General features: G+C 40.8%; 1 protein-coding gene across 1 annotated transcript in view; it reads right to left on the bottom strand.

Annotated features, from left to right (window-relative positions):
• Positions 1 to 9,884, bottom strand: part of TTYH3 (tweety family member 3) — a 181,110-nt gene extending 171,226 nt beyond the window's left edge. Inside the window, exon 1 of the mRNA XM_052000090.1 lies at positions 9,341 to 9,884. Coding sequence (XP_051856050.1) covers positions 9,341 to 9,463 — 123 coding nt within the window. The 5' untranslated portion in view covers positions 9,464 to 9,884. The remainder of the gene's footprint in view (positions 1 to 9,340) is intronic.
• Positions 9,885 to 17,908: the final 8,024 nt, after the last annotated feature.

Here is a 17,908-nt window from a genome sequence, read left to right as displayed (position 1 = left end):
TTGTTTGTTTTTGGTATCCTCAGTCATAAGCATAGTTCTGGAATGTGCAGGTACTTAATAAATGTTTATTGACGGACAGATGAACCAAAGTCAAGATGAGAATGAGCAGGAAGTGAAGAGATAAACCTGATTAGAGCAGAGTGTTACTTTAGGGGAACAGTGAGAGATATAATTGCATCTAAAGAAGAATCTAAATTTGAAAGTTTTAGAACATTAAGATGAAGACTGTAAGTGACGGGGAGCCGTTGAAGGTTTCTGAGCTAGAGAGGAACAGCATTTTAATAAACAGAATATTTAGCCATGATTCTGTATAGAATAGCTATAACAGTTAAAGTAAGGGCTGCCAGGTTCTACCTACTATCTTGAAAGGCAAAAGGATTTGATGATATTTGATGATAGCAGGATTGGAAATGACCCGGCTTTCAAGCTTTGGATCAATTTCTCCTTTCAAAGATGGGTTGTGGGTTCAAATGGAGGAACTTCCTGACATATTTGTGAGTATTTCTGCTTTCTTCCAACACCTGTCACAAGCAGGGCCATGACTGCTTGCAGGAGGGTGAATTCCAAAAGCCAGGAGGAAAGCTGACTATTAAATCCTACAGCAGGTGAGGTGAAAGGTTTTACTTTATTTTATTCTGACATCTGCCTAAATTGTTAAAACACACACAAACTCATCCCTATGGTATAGTAAACCAAGGCAATTGTTCTGGGCTCTGGACTTTGGGAGCGGTTCCAGATGGCTGGAGGGGTGGAGGGAATGAAGGAGAAAAAGGAATTGACTTGGACAGCTAATATTAAAAAAGCAAACCAACCCCCCCCCCAATTTCAGTCTATGTATTTACCTTACCCACAGCCAATATTCCCTCCTTTCTCAAGGTTATTTCATTCATTTCAACAGACATTTGACCTCCATCAAAATGTTAAGGGACAGAGAAAAGGATGTCCATACAGAATGACTTATCCTCCCCAGGGAAGGCTGAGATCACATACACTATTTTCCACTCTATTCCCTCAGACTCCCTGTTTCTCTCACTAACAGCTGGGATATGGGTAAGGGTGACTGGCTCCAGGGGAATGAAGGGGTTCAGTTGAGAAATAACAAGATCCAGGGGGAAGTCCAGGGGCTGATTAGATACTTGTTATTTTTTTTTCTCATTCTGCTTTTAAATCACCATAACAATTCCTTGGAGCTATCTACCTAAGAAGCTGAATGGTCTCAGAAAATAGACATTTAAAAGTCTATATCTAGCCCATTCCTCATCCTTCCTCCTATTAAACTTAGTAGCAGTTCATCAGAGGATTAACAAGTAGAGGTTGAAATATTTATTGTTGTTTAACCATTTTCAGTTATGTCCAACTCTCTGTAATCCCTTTTTGTGGTTTCCATGGCAAAGGTATTAGAGTGGTTTGTCATTTTCTTCTCCAGCTCATTATAAATGAAGAAACTGAGGCAAACAGAGTAAAGTGACTTGCCCAGGGTCACACAGCTAGGAAGTATCTAAGACTAGATTTAAACTCAGGTCTTCCTGCCTTCAAGTTCTATCCACTGCTCTAGGTAAAGTATGGATCTTCTAATATACCCTTCATTCATTCAACTCAGTCCTCATAGGATGTAGAATTGCAAAGGACTATATATAGAGAGAATTTAATCCAATATCCTCTTTTTCCAAATGAAAAAACTGTGGGTTCCCTAGGGTCATATAAGGAATATACACAATAAAGCAGCATTCCTACATCTTTCTTTCCCAAATCCAAAATCTTTCTTCTCTGAGTAGCAAGGTGTTGTCTTTTTGCATTTGACATTCATTTATTAAGCACTTATGTGCAACAGTGTCCTAGGCAGCAGAGATGATACAAAGTAGAAAATCTTTCAGTATTTATTGAACACAAAATACAAGACTTCCTCTCACTTTATGATCCTAACAATACATTCTGATTTGTGTTTCTCCTTTTTGACACCTCAGTCTTCAGAGGAAGAATTAAGTAGACTCTGAAGAAACTCACAAGGCAGCGGTGGCTCAGTGGATAGAGCGGTATAGGAAGACCTGAGTTCAAATGTAGCCTCAGACACTTACGAATTGTGTGATGCTGGGCAACTCACTTAACCTGTTTGCCTTATTCTACTGGAGAAGGCAAAATGGCAAACCACCTCGGTATCTTTGCCCCTTTTCTCCAAGCCAATCTCCCTCCTCCTTCCCTGCAGCAAAAAACCAAAACAAAACATGGCCAATACGGCATGATACAGTGCATGGGGTCACAAAGATTTAGACACGCCTGAATAACAAACTGACCAATAACAAACAAGAAACGCTCATAGTTCCCAACAGGAGCTACCACCTCCTTTTTTATACCACCCATAAACAAAGCTGCTTAACACAAAACTGCTCTCACCTTCCTCCCCCACCCATAACAGAGGAACCACCATTTATATAGGTCTAACTAGCATTACTGACTGAATCAGGATAAAACTTGGAAATCTCCACAGACTCTTTCTGGGATAAGTCCAGAGGCCATCAGAAGTATACAGATGTTAACAGCTATTAAAATCCAACAGGCAGAAGGGAGAAACCAACATTGATTCTCTTCACCAGCCTCCCTTTATGAGAATTCTGAAGGGGAAAAATTAAAAGAGATGTTCTGGTCTCAACTCTGTCATTAAATAGTTATGTGACTAAAATGAGATGTTCAACCTTTCTTCTCTTCAATGTTCAGATTAGTAAATCCGGGATACCACGCCCTTCTCTATGCATTTCACAGAATAATTGAGAGGATAAAATTTGAGATAATATGAGAACACACATTGAACAGATTTGAATACCATACACAAAATGACATCATCATCATCTATAAAATAAGCCCTCAGATGTTGGCCATTAGATAGTATTCCCATAGCTCTTAGTTCTATTGCTTATAAAGAGACTCTCTGCATCCAAAGACCCCACCCTACCCCCATCCCCAAGAACAGATCATTGCTTTGAAAAGAGCCTAGAAACAGAAACAGACCTGGTAGGAAACAAAGCACACAACTCAAACCCTGTAAAAGCCAAAACTACACCATGACTCTGAGCCAGCTGGGAGCAGGACAAGAACACGTCATCCCGGACGTGCACGGGCACACATGCTTCCAATATGCAGGAGAGAGGTGCCAAGCCTATGGGACTTGGTGAGAGCCAGTACAGTAGAGACAACAGAAAGACGCATGGCTTTGGAAGGGTAAGCCTTAGCTCTAGAGTCTAATCCGTACAACTCCTGGCCCAAAGGACACATTGCTAAGAAGACCAAATCAACGGCTGGCTGTCCATCCAAATCCATTAGCCAAAGAGGATAAACTGGGCAGCTCCCTGGTGTTCAATCCTAGGGTAAAAACACTAGACTTTGAGTCCAAATAATTGGTTTTTATAGAAAACTTTAAAGTTCACAAAGCACTTTATGTCTTCATTTGAGGCTTACAGATCCTCTAAGGGGTGTGTGTGTGTGTGGTGTGTGTGTGTGTGTATAACATATATAAATAAAACAAAACAAACATATATATACACCTAAGAGGTGCATATATATATATATATCTTAGAGTTAGAGGGGTGTGTGTGTGTGTGTGTGTGTGTGTGTGTGTGTGTGTGTAGTATTTTCCTCATTTTGCAGCTGAGGAAACTGAAATTCATAAAGATAAAATAATTCCGTATTAAGCACTAAAAATAGTTCCAAAGGAGTTCAGAGAAGAAGATGAATAAAGACTGAAGTTACCAAAAAAGGTTTCATGGAGAAGGTAGGACAAAACCAGGAGAAGTATGATTTGAAAAGGTAGAAAAGGCCAACGAAGGTGGCAAGAGCTAAAAAGTAAAATAACATAAAGACAGGAATGAGCATGGCTGCTTCATGGGATAGTGAAAAGATAGAGCAAAATCTTCCATTGCTGTTCCCTGATAACCAAAACATGACCACAGAGAAGACATCCCTGACCACTGCTTCTAAACCATAGGTGCAATTTATCTAGATCAGGAGAATCTTCAGACTTCGTAAAAGGTGAAAAAAAGGTCATCTCCCATTGCATCCAGGCCATCTCCAGGGCTCCTGATCTGTATCTTGCCACTGGACTGGAATAACTCTAAAGAAAAGAGTGGGGCTGATGACTTTGAGCAGCTGCCTCAATTAAATCCAATTCACTTGCAAGTCAAGACAACAGTCTTCTGAGGTCTTTTTTGAGAACAATTTAAAAAGTATGGAACACACAGAGTTCTAGATACACTAAAGCTGCACAAGGAACCACAGAGAGATATCTCAGCAGCATCAGCTAAGACTAATGATCCCTGATTCTTACGTATCTTAGAAGAAGTCTCTGATTTACACCACTGAGTTACAAGTCAGGATTTCAGCCATGTTTTATTGATCAAAAAAGCATTTCTTATGTACTAAAGGAGAGAATCGGGAACTCAAAGTTTTAAAAACAAATGTAAAAAATTATATTAACTGTAACTGCGGAAAAAAAAACAATTACAAATATAACAAATATAAATATAAATAATAAAACAAAAGCATTTCTTAAGGCTTATTTGTATAACAAAGATGCAAGGAAAAAAAAAAAAAAAACCATAGTCCTCCTCCTCAAGAAAAACAATCTAATGGGGATTGTGAACAACTAGATATGTACAATGTAAATTAAAGGGCAAATAAGTGGCTTAATGGGTAGAATGGCAGGCCTGGAGTCTGAGTTCAAATTTAGCTTCAAACGTTTAGTAGCTGTGTGATCCTGGGCAAGTCACTTCACTCGATTGTAAAATGAACTAGAGAACAAGATGGCAAACCATTCCAGCATCTTTGCCAAGAAAACCCCAGATGGTGTAATAAGATACAACTTAAATGACTGAACAACTACAACTGAAAGGTAATCCCAGAGGAAAGACTCTTGTAATAGAGAGGTACAGGAAAGACTTGCAGAAGGTAGGATTTGAACAATTTTGAAAGAAAGTTTAAAAAATGCATAGATGAAGGTGAGGAAGATTTATTTTATCTTTGCAGCCCCAGTGCCTTACAAAGTGATGGAATTTAGGAGATCTTTAATAAATGCTTGCTGATTGATTTTAAAAAATGTTTCTTAAGATTTTTGTGCAGCTCAACGCCCAGAAAGAGACCAATCAAGGCTTGGAGGGAAGGCCTTGACAGCCTCTAACCCAACTGTGCAGCATGTCCCTACCCTTAGGAAAAAGGGAAGCACAGAGAAAGGAAAAAATAGAAAGGATAAGCTGGCTTCCCCATTCCCTCCCCCTCACTCGGGCTTATCTCTCCCCAAACAATAAGAACTCTTAGCTGAGCACTGCAGTATGACTCAGATGAAGTCCGTTTCCATCTCCAGATACAACTCCCTTTTTTCTGGGAGAATTCAGCCAGGACCAGAAAGTACTTTCCTGGAGCTCCAAAGGGCAGTATCAGGACCCACACAAATATTCCCGGGGTGAACATGGCCTAGAATCTGTGATCCATCATCAGCTTACTACAGATATCCACTCCGACTTTATCATCTAGAGTGATTACTGGGGCATAGCTCACAACTTCCCCCTCCTGAGCTTGTACCCATAATCTCCTGCAAAAAAGACTGAGTCTGGACCAAAAGCCAATGCAGGATTGTGCAAAAATCAGGAAGCAGTGAGCCCCCAGGAGAAACCTAAGATGAAGAATATCTAACAACGCCTGTGTCCCTAAAGTTGATTCCTCTTCAGAGAGCATTGGACCTTAAAGTAGCTGGATACATATGTATCATGAATGCATACCTACACACTCCTATACATACACACACAGAGAGTCTGTCAAGGAGGACCTAATGCCAAATCAAGCCACATATTCAGAGCTTTCATCCCACCCACCACTGCCTCTGATGACCACCCCCCAGGACCTCTGCTAAAATGCAGCTGTCATCACTAGTAGCTTTCTCTCCTGGACACTTCAGACAAAGGCAGCTGCCCCCAGCGGACCGAGTGGGTACACAACCCCATACAGCTGTCTCCAGGCAGAGGAGATACTAATCAGGCCTCCTCCTAAGAAAAGCACCCATAAATCACAAGCAACAAAGGATGCAACTCCCTCCCTAAGGGAGGCTAACATACCCCGGCAAAGCACTAAAGACCATTACTTGTAATGCCCCCTTTTGACGTGAGAGGGTACCAGATCGAAGACAGCTTATTCCATGGGACATTTGCCACAGGCCCGATGTGCATCAGCACAGCCTCATTGCAGAAGCCTTCTCCTCAATTTTGCAGAAACTCCAAGGCCTCTTGACTCATCCCAAACCTCGGATGCCTATTTTCTCAGAAAAGTGGGACTCTCAGGTTTGGACAAACTGAACAGTCAAGCCTTCAGCTCCCCGAAAGCGAAGGAATCATTTTCCTTGCCATGCTAGCATGACTAAATTTAAATAACCTCCTTCCTTCTTTTGTTTATGACTGTTTTACTGGAGTTCAGCTAACTGGCTGTTCCAGTGTCAAATGGAGGAATCTTTGATGGCTCTCAGCGGACAGTCCAGATTCTCTCTAAACCCTGCACTCATTCATTTTTTGGTACCAGCTCCCTACTCACTCTAAATAGGAAACCACCTCCAATCCACACAATCCACAAAGCAGAGCCAAGATCCTTAAAGTTGCCAGTATTAAAATAAGAAATTAATAAATGCTCAAGCCCTAATATTTCACCAAGGGAGAGCTTCTGTCTTGGAACTTCCGAGGCCTCAGTTTATTCCTCTTATTTAATGAGGGGATTCTGACTAAATGATCTCTAGGAGCCCTTCCAATTCTAGCATTCTGTGATTCTGTGAGACTATGATTTAGGACAGAGACAGAGATAAAAGGGAGGGAAAGGAAGAAAACAAGCATTTATTGAGCATTTATTATGTGTCAGGCACTATGCTAAGTGTTTTACAAATATTACCTCATTTAATCCTCAAAACACCCCAGGAGTTATTATGTTGGTATTATTATGATCTCCATTTCATAAGAGAGGCAGAGAGAGGTTAAGTGATTTGGGCAGAATCACCAGCTAGTTGATATCTGAGGCCACATTTGAATTCAGATCTTCCTGATTCCAGGCCCAGTTCTTCATTCACATTTCAACATTCAACATGGTTGGCAGTCAGAAGACCAGGATTCAAAGTCTGCTATGCTACTTATTAGAACAGACATCTGTTTTCTGATCTGAAAATCTAGGAGGTTGAATTAGATCATCTCTAAAGTCTCTTTCAGATTTAACTCCATGATCCTATGCATTTAAAAGAAGCAGAACCCAGGAAAAAATATATATACTTTCCTCCTTCCTTAGCAGAGGGAGGTGCATATGGGTGGGGAATATTGTACATACCATCAAACAATTAATGTGTTTATTATTTTGTTGAATTGGCTTATGGGGAAAGGAAATAGGAGAAATATATTCAGAAGTGAAGATGATATAAAAGCAAAAGCTACCTATAAAAGCAAAAATAATTTTTATAAGGGAAAAGGCAAGAAAGAATGTCATCATTTGCAAAGAGGATGGGAAGTAAGGGAATGGTAATGTTTCTCAAATCTAGTCGAGAGACCAGAACAACGGAAAACAGGAATTCCTATAAGAGGGCTATACACACAGCTCCCTGAAACAAGGGAGTCTGGCTGTGCCCTAAGTTTATCAGCACTACTGCCAACTTTCTTGACTAACCACAAACCACACACAGCCCTCAAGTGGTATGACCGTTGTGAGTATACAAGGCAAGTCTGCCTTCTGGATAGATGCCTGTCAGTCACTCCCCCATAGATGCCTGAATTCTGGCCAGGAAAGACAGAACAGCAATTGACAGGTGTATATACCACCCAGGGCAAGAAGGATGTCCAGCTTACTTTTTAGACTTCTCTCTCCAAAACAGTCCCATGAAACGGATTAACAAACCCATAAAGAATGATATAATCAATCAATCAACACTTATTAAGCATCTATTATGATCCAGGCAACCATACTAACCAACTAATAACCATAAGACCCAGAGGAGATGGTGACTCCTACAAGAAATAACCGATAAAATCCAGAATAGCCTTAACCTCCCAGAGCTACTGAAATTGGACACCATGAACAAATGTGAACACAACTGTCTTCAAGAAAAAAATCCCAACCACACTCCCCATTGGCCACTTCTTGCAAGGGGGAAAAAGTTGGCTTTGCAATTGAAAAGTCATTTGAGCTTCTGGGACTGGGTCAATGATAAACTCAAGGTTTGTCTTGGGTGCAAGACTAGTCAAGCCTCAGGTCCAAAGGGGAGGCATTTTAGGGTGACTTTGTTCCGATGCCTACAGAGATTAAAATGGAATTCACCATCAGTTTAGAGTCACGACCAGGTCCATGGTTAATCTATACAAACACTTGTGCATCTTGTGCAGAGAGTACCCAAGAAGGCAAAAATGGTGTTCAACCAAGGAAGGAACACATCTCAATAAGCCAACACAAATCACTGCAGCTCCTTCCAAGCCCTGAGAAGAGACAGGGCCCCAGGCACCATAATGTGGTTTCAAGGAGACAGCTGGTCAGTGTTAATACCAGGCCAAGAGACATAGACTGTTCTGCAGAGACCAGGTTCTCACGCAGCTTTAACTATTATTACCTTCCACCTTTCTCTTTTGCCAGGGCACTTTGTTTACACTGATTAGAAGCTGTCCTCACCACAGTCTCAGGGAGGAAAACAAAACCTCCAGAACCACAAGAAGGAGACCATGTCCAGGAGTTCTGCTACCTTGGGATGGGGGGGAGGAAAAAGGTAATCCACCTGATGGAGTCCAAAGCCGGGGGTTAGGTGGGGAGGATTTGAGGGGAAAGGCTCAGAGGTGATTCCTGAAAGAGCTAGGAGCTGGCCCCTTTTCAAGCCCTCCAGGGGAGTCCGTTCCTGTGATGGGAGGCGGGAGGGGGGAGATCAGCGGAGGTGGACTGTAAAGGAAGGGATGAGAGGTATGGAGGAAGAAATGAGATAGAATGGGGCATATTTTCATCTTCCCAAGCTGCCCTCAAGCTTTGCATTAAATTATGATCCCTAAAACTGGACATGGGGGATTTTTCTGTCCCGTGTTTACCAAGTCAGATTCTATACCCCCTTCTTCATCAATACCCAACCACCGTATTCTCTGGAAAGGCCCCACTCTGGCTAAGAGGAACCCAGATAGCAATATTCTTCCCAAACCAAAGTGTCTAAAATGGAAGAGTTCTCCGCAGTCCTTAGTCAGTTCTAGCCTCCCCACCCCACCGTGGGTGCCACTGGAGGCGGAGCGGAGGAGCATTGGGGAGGCTGCCCAATTACCCCGCACGAACACAGACACCCGTGGGGGATGGGGGAGGTGACACTCACCTGCTGGTATTCCGTGTCCTCGGGCCGGAACTGGCTGCTCGTCGTCTCCCACTGCAGGTTGAAATGGGGCAGCCGGTGCAAGAGATTCACCCACCAGGGCGCGGAGTAGCTGACCCCGGCCATGGGCCCGGCTGTCCGCGGGGGATTCCGAGGGGTGGGGGGTGGACGGCTGGGGGTGGGGGTGGAAAAAAGTGGGGGGAGATGCCTGCCTCCTGGCCGCCTCTCCCTCCCTCCCTCCTCTTCCTCCGCCTCCCCTGGCTCCCCGGCCCTGGCTCTAGGCTCAGCCGCGTGGGGCCCCGGCTGCCATCCGGCTTCTACTTGTCTCGGAGCTCCCGGGCAGGAGGGCTGATGAGGGGAGGGTTAGGGGGCCAGGGTCCCCCGCTGCCCGGACGGCATTCTGCCCGCTTCCCGCATCGCCGGTCTGCAAACGAGCCAGCAGCCTGAGCGCCCCCGACGTGCTGCGCTGCACTCCGCTGCGCTGCTCTCCGATCCTCTCCTCCCCACTGCCTGCTCTTTGTTCGCAACCACTGCCACCACCACCGCCGCGGCGAGAGCTGAAGCTCCCCGCCTCCCCACCCCCAGTCCGCCCCCACCCCACCCCCCCTTCCACCCGCCGCGCCCCCTTAGCCTCCATTGGTCCCGCTTCCTCGGAGCCACGCCCCCTCCCGCTTATGGGACGCGCCCTCTTTTCCCCCCAAGACCCGCTGCTGCTTTTCCCAAATTCCCATTTTCCAATTCCCATTCCCAAATTCAATACAATCCTCCTGGAATTGGTGAGTGTTATTAAAAACCTACGCCGTGCCCGTGGGCGGGTGTTGCTGAGACGGAGGTCAGTCTCTTGGGAAATGGGATTTCGAGGACTATGGACTATGTAGTATATCCATAGTGGCTTCTTTCCAAGAAGCTGACTTTAGCTGAACACAAAGCAATGTAAACATTTAATCTTCACGCTGTATGTCCGGTTTTGTCTGAGTTCATTAAATGGCTCCCACCCGCCTGACCGCAGCCTCCTGGGGTCAGTACGTCAGGCTGTCAGCCCCTAGAGCCCCTGGAGGGCTCAGTCATCCTGCTAACCTAGGAAGGACCAGTCTGGGAGGGCCCAAGAAGACAGATGCAATAATCAAGCTTGAGGGGTTTGTTTCTTTTTTGGTGATAATGATATAGACTCGTAGTCAAGAGGTCTGAGTTCTAGTCCGTGCTCTGCCATTATTACCCTCCCTTGTCTCACCTGCCAAATAGAGATGATCAATACAGCCTGTCCTGCCTAACTCACAGGGAAATAATAAAATGGCGTAATATGCAGATAGGTGACACAATAGGGAAATTATTTAGCTCGGAGTCAGGAAGATAAATTCATATATGATCCAAAACACTAGCTGTATGACTTAAGCAAATAATTTAATTCTGTTTGCCTCAGTTTCCTCATCTGTAAAGTGGAGATAATATCACCTCTTCCTAAAGTTGTAATATAATATTTGTAATGTGCTTAGCAAAAGTGCTATGTAAATGATAGTTCTCATTATTAAATAAATTTAAAAGCTATATATTGTGTCCAACTCTTTGAAACTACATTTCATTTTTTCTTGACAAAGATAGTGGAGTGGTTAGCTATTTCTTTCTTCAGCTTATTTTTATAGATGAGGAAGCTGAGGCAAATAGGGCTAAGTGACTTGCCCAGGATCACACAGTAAGACGCAAGATTTGAACTCAGGAAGAGGAATCTCCTGATTCCAGAACTGGTTCTCTTTCTCCTGAGCCACTTAGCAAGCTTAGTAAAGCTTAATAAATGCTTTAATAGTAAATGCTTAATAAATATTTCTTGATCTATTTTTTAAGTCTATATCTAAATATCTATATCTATATCTATATTTAAAAGTCCTTATCTCTGGATAGATTTCATCAGATTGGACGAATGGTTTAAAAAATAGTTTTATTTTCACTAATTTCTAACTGAAATGAACCTTTTCCTTCAACTATTTGAAATATTATTTTTGAGAAGTGTAAAGGGCTGAATCTCTGAATAGGTGCACTGGAATCAGACAACCAAGCATTTAAGACTACCAATTGGACAACACTCTATTAGCATATGCTTGGAAAAATATTCTGTGCTGGCTCAATCTTTTGGTGTATACAGATAATCATAGGAGGGATTAGGGGGTGGAGTGAGACTAGCCAGAGTCACTTTGGAGGAAGACAACGAGAAGGGAGGTTGGTGGAGAGTTTGTGGCAGTTTTGTCGATCCCTTTCACTTCTCCCCCTAAAGACCAAGAACTTTTGCTTATCCTGACTCCGGCTGTTCCTGAGGCCTCCAGGGAACTAGCCCAGATTTCACAGAAAAGGAATTCAAAGATTTTCATCGAGATGCCAAAAAAGGATCACCTACTCCTATATAACTCCTAAGACTGAGAGATCTCAAAAGATTTTTAACTCCATTTTACAGATGAGAAAAACCAAGAGTGTTGAAGTGACCTGATCCTATATTAATCCCTAGATGACCAGCCTAATACAGAATAGCTCATTTAGTAGATGGTTGACCACCAGGATAATAATATTTTTTAGGCCACAGTAACTCATAAAGGTCTACTAAGATATGGAGAGGTTATAACCTGCCTGGGTAGAAGGAACATCCATACTCCATGAAATTACAATCTTCTGAAGTAAAAAATAAAGATAAGGTATTATGACTGTTATTATCATCATAAGCCACACCCCTGGGACCTTGTCTGTGCATCAGTTCTGGTTAGTAGTCCCTGCTGGGGATTTTTCAAAGCCTTAAGCTTTCTAGTCTGGTATTAGTCACTGCCATGTTCTATTTCTGTTCATCCCATTTTCTGAGTCATGGGCTTTCCAACTCTGTTTTTTTTGCATTTTCCCTTCCCCCAAATCTCTTTTGGGATCTTTTCCCCAAAGTGCTTGTGAAGTTCTGTACTCTCTACAGAAGGGAAAGGTGTCACTGACTTTGGAAGTGCTTTGGGCTGCAGATCAGCTTCTCTCCCTAAGAGCTCATATTACATTTTATGATTTACAAAGTGCTTTCTTCACACCTTTGTCAAAGTTCACCCCACTGTCATTTTCTGTCAACCATTTTTTTCAGTCATGTCCAATTCTTCATGATCTCATTTGGGGTTTTCTTTGTAAATCTACTGAAAGGGTTTATCATTTCTTTTTCCAGCTCATTTTACAGATGAGGAAACCAAGGCAAACAGGATTAAATAACTTGTTCAGAGTCATAGAGCTAATAAGTCTAAGGTCAAATTTGAACTCAGGTTTTCCTGATTCCAGGGCCAGTACTCTGTCTACTGCACTATCTAACTATCCCACAGCCTAACTGCTATCTTCCAAATCTGTCATTATCACAATCCCTCACTTTCCCTGATGGTATCACTAGAGAGATTTCTCTCTGTCCCACCATCTGTTTCTTGCCTACTCTAATTCCAAATATAAGATTTCAGTCCCCTGATTCTTTTCTTCTTTTGGTAAAGACTCTAAACCAAGGGTTCTTAACTCTTTTTATGTCATGGATGTCCAGTGATAAGCTCACAAATGTTTAACAAACAGTTCTTCAGAAGAAGAAAAAAAATACATACATACATATATATTGTAAGTCGCACTTTCAAATTTAATCTGCATTATTAACATTTTATCTATCATTTACTTGAATGAATGATCAATACAACAATAAATCAAGTCCTGATTTGTAGCTTTTGCTGATTTCAGAGATAGAAATGCTCGCACTGAAAATTTTATAATTGGCTCTCCAAAGCTAGAGATCTTTGGTTGTCTGGTGAAGTCCATGAATCCCTTATTTTTTTTAATTAAAGCTTTTTATTTTCAAAACATGTGCTTAGATAATTTCCAACATTCACCCATGCAAAACCTTGTGTTCCAAAATTTTTCCCTCCATTCCCCTCACCCCCTCCCCCAGATGGCAAGTAATCCAATATACGTTAAACATGTGCGATTCTTCTATACATATTTCCACATTTATCATATTTCCACATTTATCATGCTGTACAAGAAAAATCAGATCAAAAAGGAAAAAATGAGAAAGAAAACAAAATGCAAGCAAACAACAGCAAAAAGAGGGAAAATACCATATTATGATCCACAGTCAGTTCCCATAATCCTCTCTCTGGGAGCAGATGGCTCTCTTTCTCACAAGACTATTGGGACTGGCCTGAATCATCTCATTGTTGAAAAGAGCCATGTCCATATCTGATCATAGTATAATCTTGTTGTTGCCATGTATAATGATCTCCTGGTTTTGCTCATTTCATTTAGCATCAGTTCCTGTAAGTCTCTCCAGGCCTCTCTGAAATCATCCTGCTGATCTTTTCTTATAGAAGAATAACAAAATCTAGTGCTTTCATTTTACAAATGAGGAAACTGAGGCAAACAGAATGAAATAACTTATCCAGAGTCACACAAGCTAGTATCAGAGGATAGATCTGAACTCGGGAAAATGAGTCTTCATGACTCCTAGCCTGTCACGCTCCCCACTGTACCACTTAGCTAGCTGCCTTGTTCTCAAGGAACTCATAGTCTAATAGGACAGTCAAGGTGTAAACATGTAAACAATTATCTACAAATAAACCACATATAGGATCAAATGGAAATAGTCACCAGAGAGAAGGTACTAGAGTTAAGGAGGACCAGAAAGGGCTAGCATTTTAGCTGGGACTTAAAGGAAACCAGATGACAAAGATGAGGAAGGAAGGTATTTTAGAAATGGGGAACAACTAATGAAAACATCAGGAGTTGGAAAAATTCTCGTGACTGAATCTATGATCTTGTGAAAAGTCAAGGATTAATCATTGTGAGAGGAGGGAAATTGTAAGGTTTTCTTGGCAATGATAAAATTTTATTTTTCAATTCATTTTACAGATGAGGAAACAGAGGCAAATAGGGTCAAGTGACTTGCCCGGAGTCAAACAGCTAATAAGTGTCGGAGGGCAGATTTGAACTCAAGAAGATGAGTCTTCCTGATTTCAAGTCCCTATTTATTGTGCTACTTAGCTGTCCCCATCCTAGTCAGTATTAGATTTCTATCTTTGAGGTAAGTGAATTTTATTTTTCTTTTCTATAGGCAAAGAAAGTGAAATTTGGAATCATTAATGATTGGCCAGAACTAAAGAAAATGTTAGGCAAAGTTCAAATTCCCCATTTATAGGCCACCTGCCCAGTTGTCTTTTAATTTACAATGGTTAGGATTAATGAGAATTGGGAATGATTTATTTACTAGTTTGTATGGCTTTAGAGCCTTGGCACTTAAATGCTCCAAACAGAACTTGAGCTGCAAACCTATAAAGTCATCTCAAAGTGTGAGTCTAATAAACTGCTGCGTAAATCCCACGTGGACAAGGCACAAAACTCCACATTTCTACACAGACAATAAAAGTGAATGGGTAAAGGAAAAGCACGTAGAAGGGCTAGGTTCCAAAAAGAAGGAACAGAGGACTAGGAGTTTAGGCTCAGCAGCAGAAGACAGAGCAAGAGTGATGACCTGGAGCTGTCACAGTATCTACAATCAAATCAATCAATCAGTCAGAGAGCATGTATTAAGTGCCTACAGTGTGCCCATGTCAAATTCTGGGAATACAAAAAGATGTTTAAAAAAAAAAAAAAAAACAGCCTCAAGGAGCTTAAAATCCAATAGGGGAGAAAATGTGTAAATAAATATATATTTTTAAAACTATTTACAGGATAAATAGGAAATAGGAAGGCACTGGAATTGAGAGGGATTGCAGAAGGCTTTCTGAACAAGGTGGGATTTTAGTTGGGACTTAAAAGGAATCCAGGGAGATCAGTAGTTGGAGCTGAGGAGAAAGAACATCCCAAGTATGGGGGACAGCCAGAGAAAAGGCCCAGAGATAGTGTCTTTTCACGGGATAGGACAACATCACTAGATTTAAAAATATATGTTGGGGAGCAAGAAAACTGGAAAGTTAGGAGGAGGCTAGGTTAGGAAAGGCTTTGGATGCCAAACAGGATTTTGTATTTGATCCTGGAGGCAATAGGGAGCCATTGGAGGGTTTTTTTGGTTTTGTTTTTGAGTAATGATCAGAACTGGAGTTAGGAAAATAATTTTAGTGGCTGAATAAAGGATGAATTGGACTAAAAAGAGATTTGAGAAAGGCAGATGCACCAGCTGGCCATTGCATGAGTTGATACACTTGAGTGGTGGCAATGTCAAAGGAGAGAAGGAGTATTTAAGAAAGATTGTAAATATAAAGTCCAAAGGCCTAGGCAACAGCTTAGATATGGGATGAAGGTAAGGAGAGAGCAAAGAGTCCAGGCTGATTCTTAGATTGTGATCCTTAAGGACTGATACTCAGTTCTATTTTGGACATAATGAGTTTAAAATGTCTACTAAACAATCAGTTTGAGAGACATAGAGATGAAAAATTGGCAGTCATCTGAGAGATTATAGATTAATCAGCATATAGAGAGTAATTAAATAGATGGAGAAGATGACTAAAGAAAGAATCTTGAGGGATACCTACAGTTAGAAGATGTGATCTGGAAGAGAATCTAATAAAAGGGATAGAGAAAGAACAGAAAGAGTAGGATCTGTTGGAAAAATCTAGAGAGAAAAGAGTATCAAAGAGGAGTGACCAGCAGAGAAATAAAAAGAAGGAAAAAGAAAGGGGTCAAAGAGAATGAAGATAGAAAAAAGGCTGTTATATTTGTTGTCACTCTGAATCTATTCTCTCTCTCTGGAAGATCACATATTTACCATGAGTCCTTTAGAATTATCGTAGATCATTTTATTAATCAGAGTTACTAAGACTTACATAGTTGATTTTTCTTACAATATCGCTGTTATTGTGTAAAGTGTTCTTCTGATTCTGTTCACCTTCATATGGGTCTTCCCAGATCTCTTAGAAACCATCCTTTTCATCATTTCTTACAGCACAATAGTATTCCATTGCATTTTATAATATGTTTGTTCATCTATTCCTAATTGATAGGCATCCCCTTCAGTTTCCAATTCTTTGACGTCTCTCTCTCCAGTCTCTCTCTCTCTCTCTCTCTCTCTCTCACACACACACACACAGACACACACACACACACACACAGAGTTGCTAACAATTCATTGTTTTTTGCGGGCAAATCTACCCTTCTTTTATAAATTTCCCTATTTTTGTTGAAGGCACCACCATTCTTCCAATCACCTGGGTTTCCCTTTCCTTCATCCCATGTCCTATCAATTGCAGGATGTTACCTTTTCTGCCTTCTCATCATTTGTCATCTCTCTCTATTGTATTCTCTCTACTCAGGTTCTCATCATTTCATGCTGAACTCATAATAATATTATTAACAATAATAATGATGATGATGATAGATAACATTTACACTTACAATGTATCAGGCACTATACTAAGCATTTTATAAATATTATCAACTTTAATCCTCACAGCAACCCTGGGAGCAGATGTTATTATCCAATTTTATAGATGAGAAAACTGAGACAAATAGCAGGTAAGTGACTTGCCCAACTAATAAGTATCTGAGACTATATTTGAATTCAGGTCTTCCTAGTCGTCTTTGCAATAGCCTCTTAATTGAACTCTCTCCTCCCAAGTCTATCTTTTATTCAATTACTATATGACATTCTTTTGTTTTTAATTTTCAATAGTATTTTATTTTTCCCAATACATAAAAAGATAGTTTTCAACATTCATTTTTGTAAGATTTTGTGTTCTGCTGATTTTTTTCTCCCTCCTCCCCAAGTAATCTGATATAGGTTAAATATTAAACATTTTCATATATGTTGTGCAAGAAAAATCAGACCAAAAGAGAAAAAAACAAATAAAAACAGTGAAAATACTGTGCCTCAATCTACATTCAATTTCCACAGTTCTCTTTGGACATACATGGCCATCCCAAGTCTATTAGAATTGCCTTGAATCATTTCATTGTTGAAAAAAGCCAAATCCATCATAGTCTATCATCACATAATCTTGTTGTTACTGTTTACAATGTTCTCCTGGTTCTGCTCATTTTACTCAACATCAGTTTGTATAAAGCTTTTCCCGATTTTCTGAAATCAGCCTGTCATATGATATTCTTAAAGTGTAAGTGTGACCAAGTTGCTCTCTTATTCAGTAACTTCCCAAGGTTCTATAATGCTTCTAGGATGAAATATAAATTGATTTGGCATTTAAATCCCATCATAATCTGACCCAAATCTACTTTTCTAGTCTTATTATATGCAAGATTCCTCATACATTGTCAAATTTGCCTTCTTTATGATTAAAAGAGAATATTTATCAAAAAGCGCTTAGCTCAGTGTCTCAGATACTATGTAAATGCTTATTCCTTTCCCCTATATAACCTTCTTCATCTCCTGCCTCCATGCATTTGCTCTGGTTATATCTCATGTCTAGACTTCAATTCCTCCTCATTTCTATTTTTTGGAATCCCTTGTTTAGCTTTAAAATTCAGCCCAAATGCTACCTTCTAAATGACAGATCTTTCTCTTCACCAAAATTACCTTGTATTTCTCTGTAATCACTTTTATGGGTATACATTGTTTCTTCAGTAGAAAGTATGTTCTTTGTGAGC

The sequence above is a fragment of the Antechinus flavipes genome, chromosome 1 (assembly GCF_016432865.1).
Source record: "Antechinus flavipes isolate AdamAnt ecotype Samford, QLD, Australia chromosome 1, AdamAnt_v2, whole genome shotgun sequence".
NCBI lineage: Eukaryota > Metazoa > Chordata > Mammalia > Dasyuromorphia > Dasyuridae > Antechinus > Antechinus flavipes.
The sequence above is the reverse complement of the archived record's forward strand: the minus strand, read 5'-3'. Positions and strand labels throughout refer to the sequence as shown.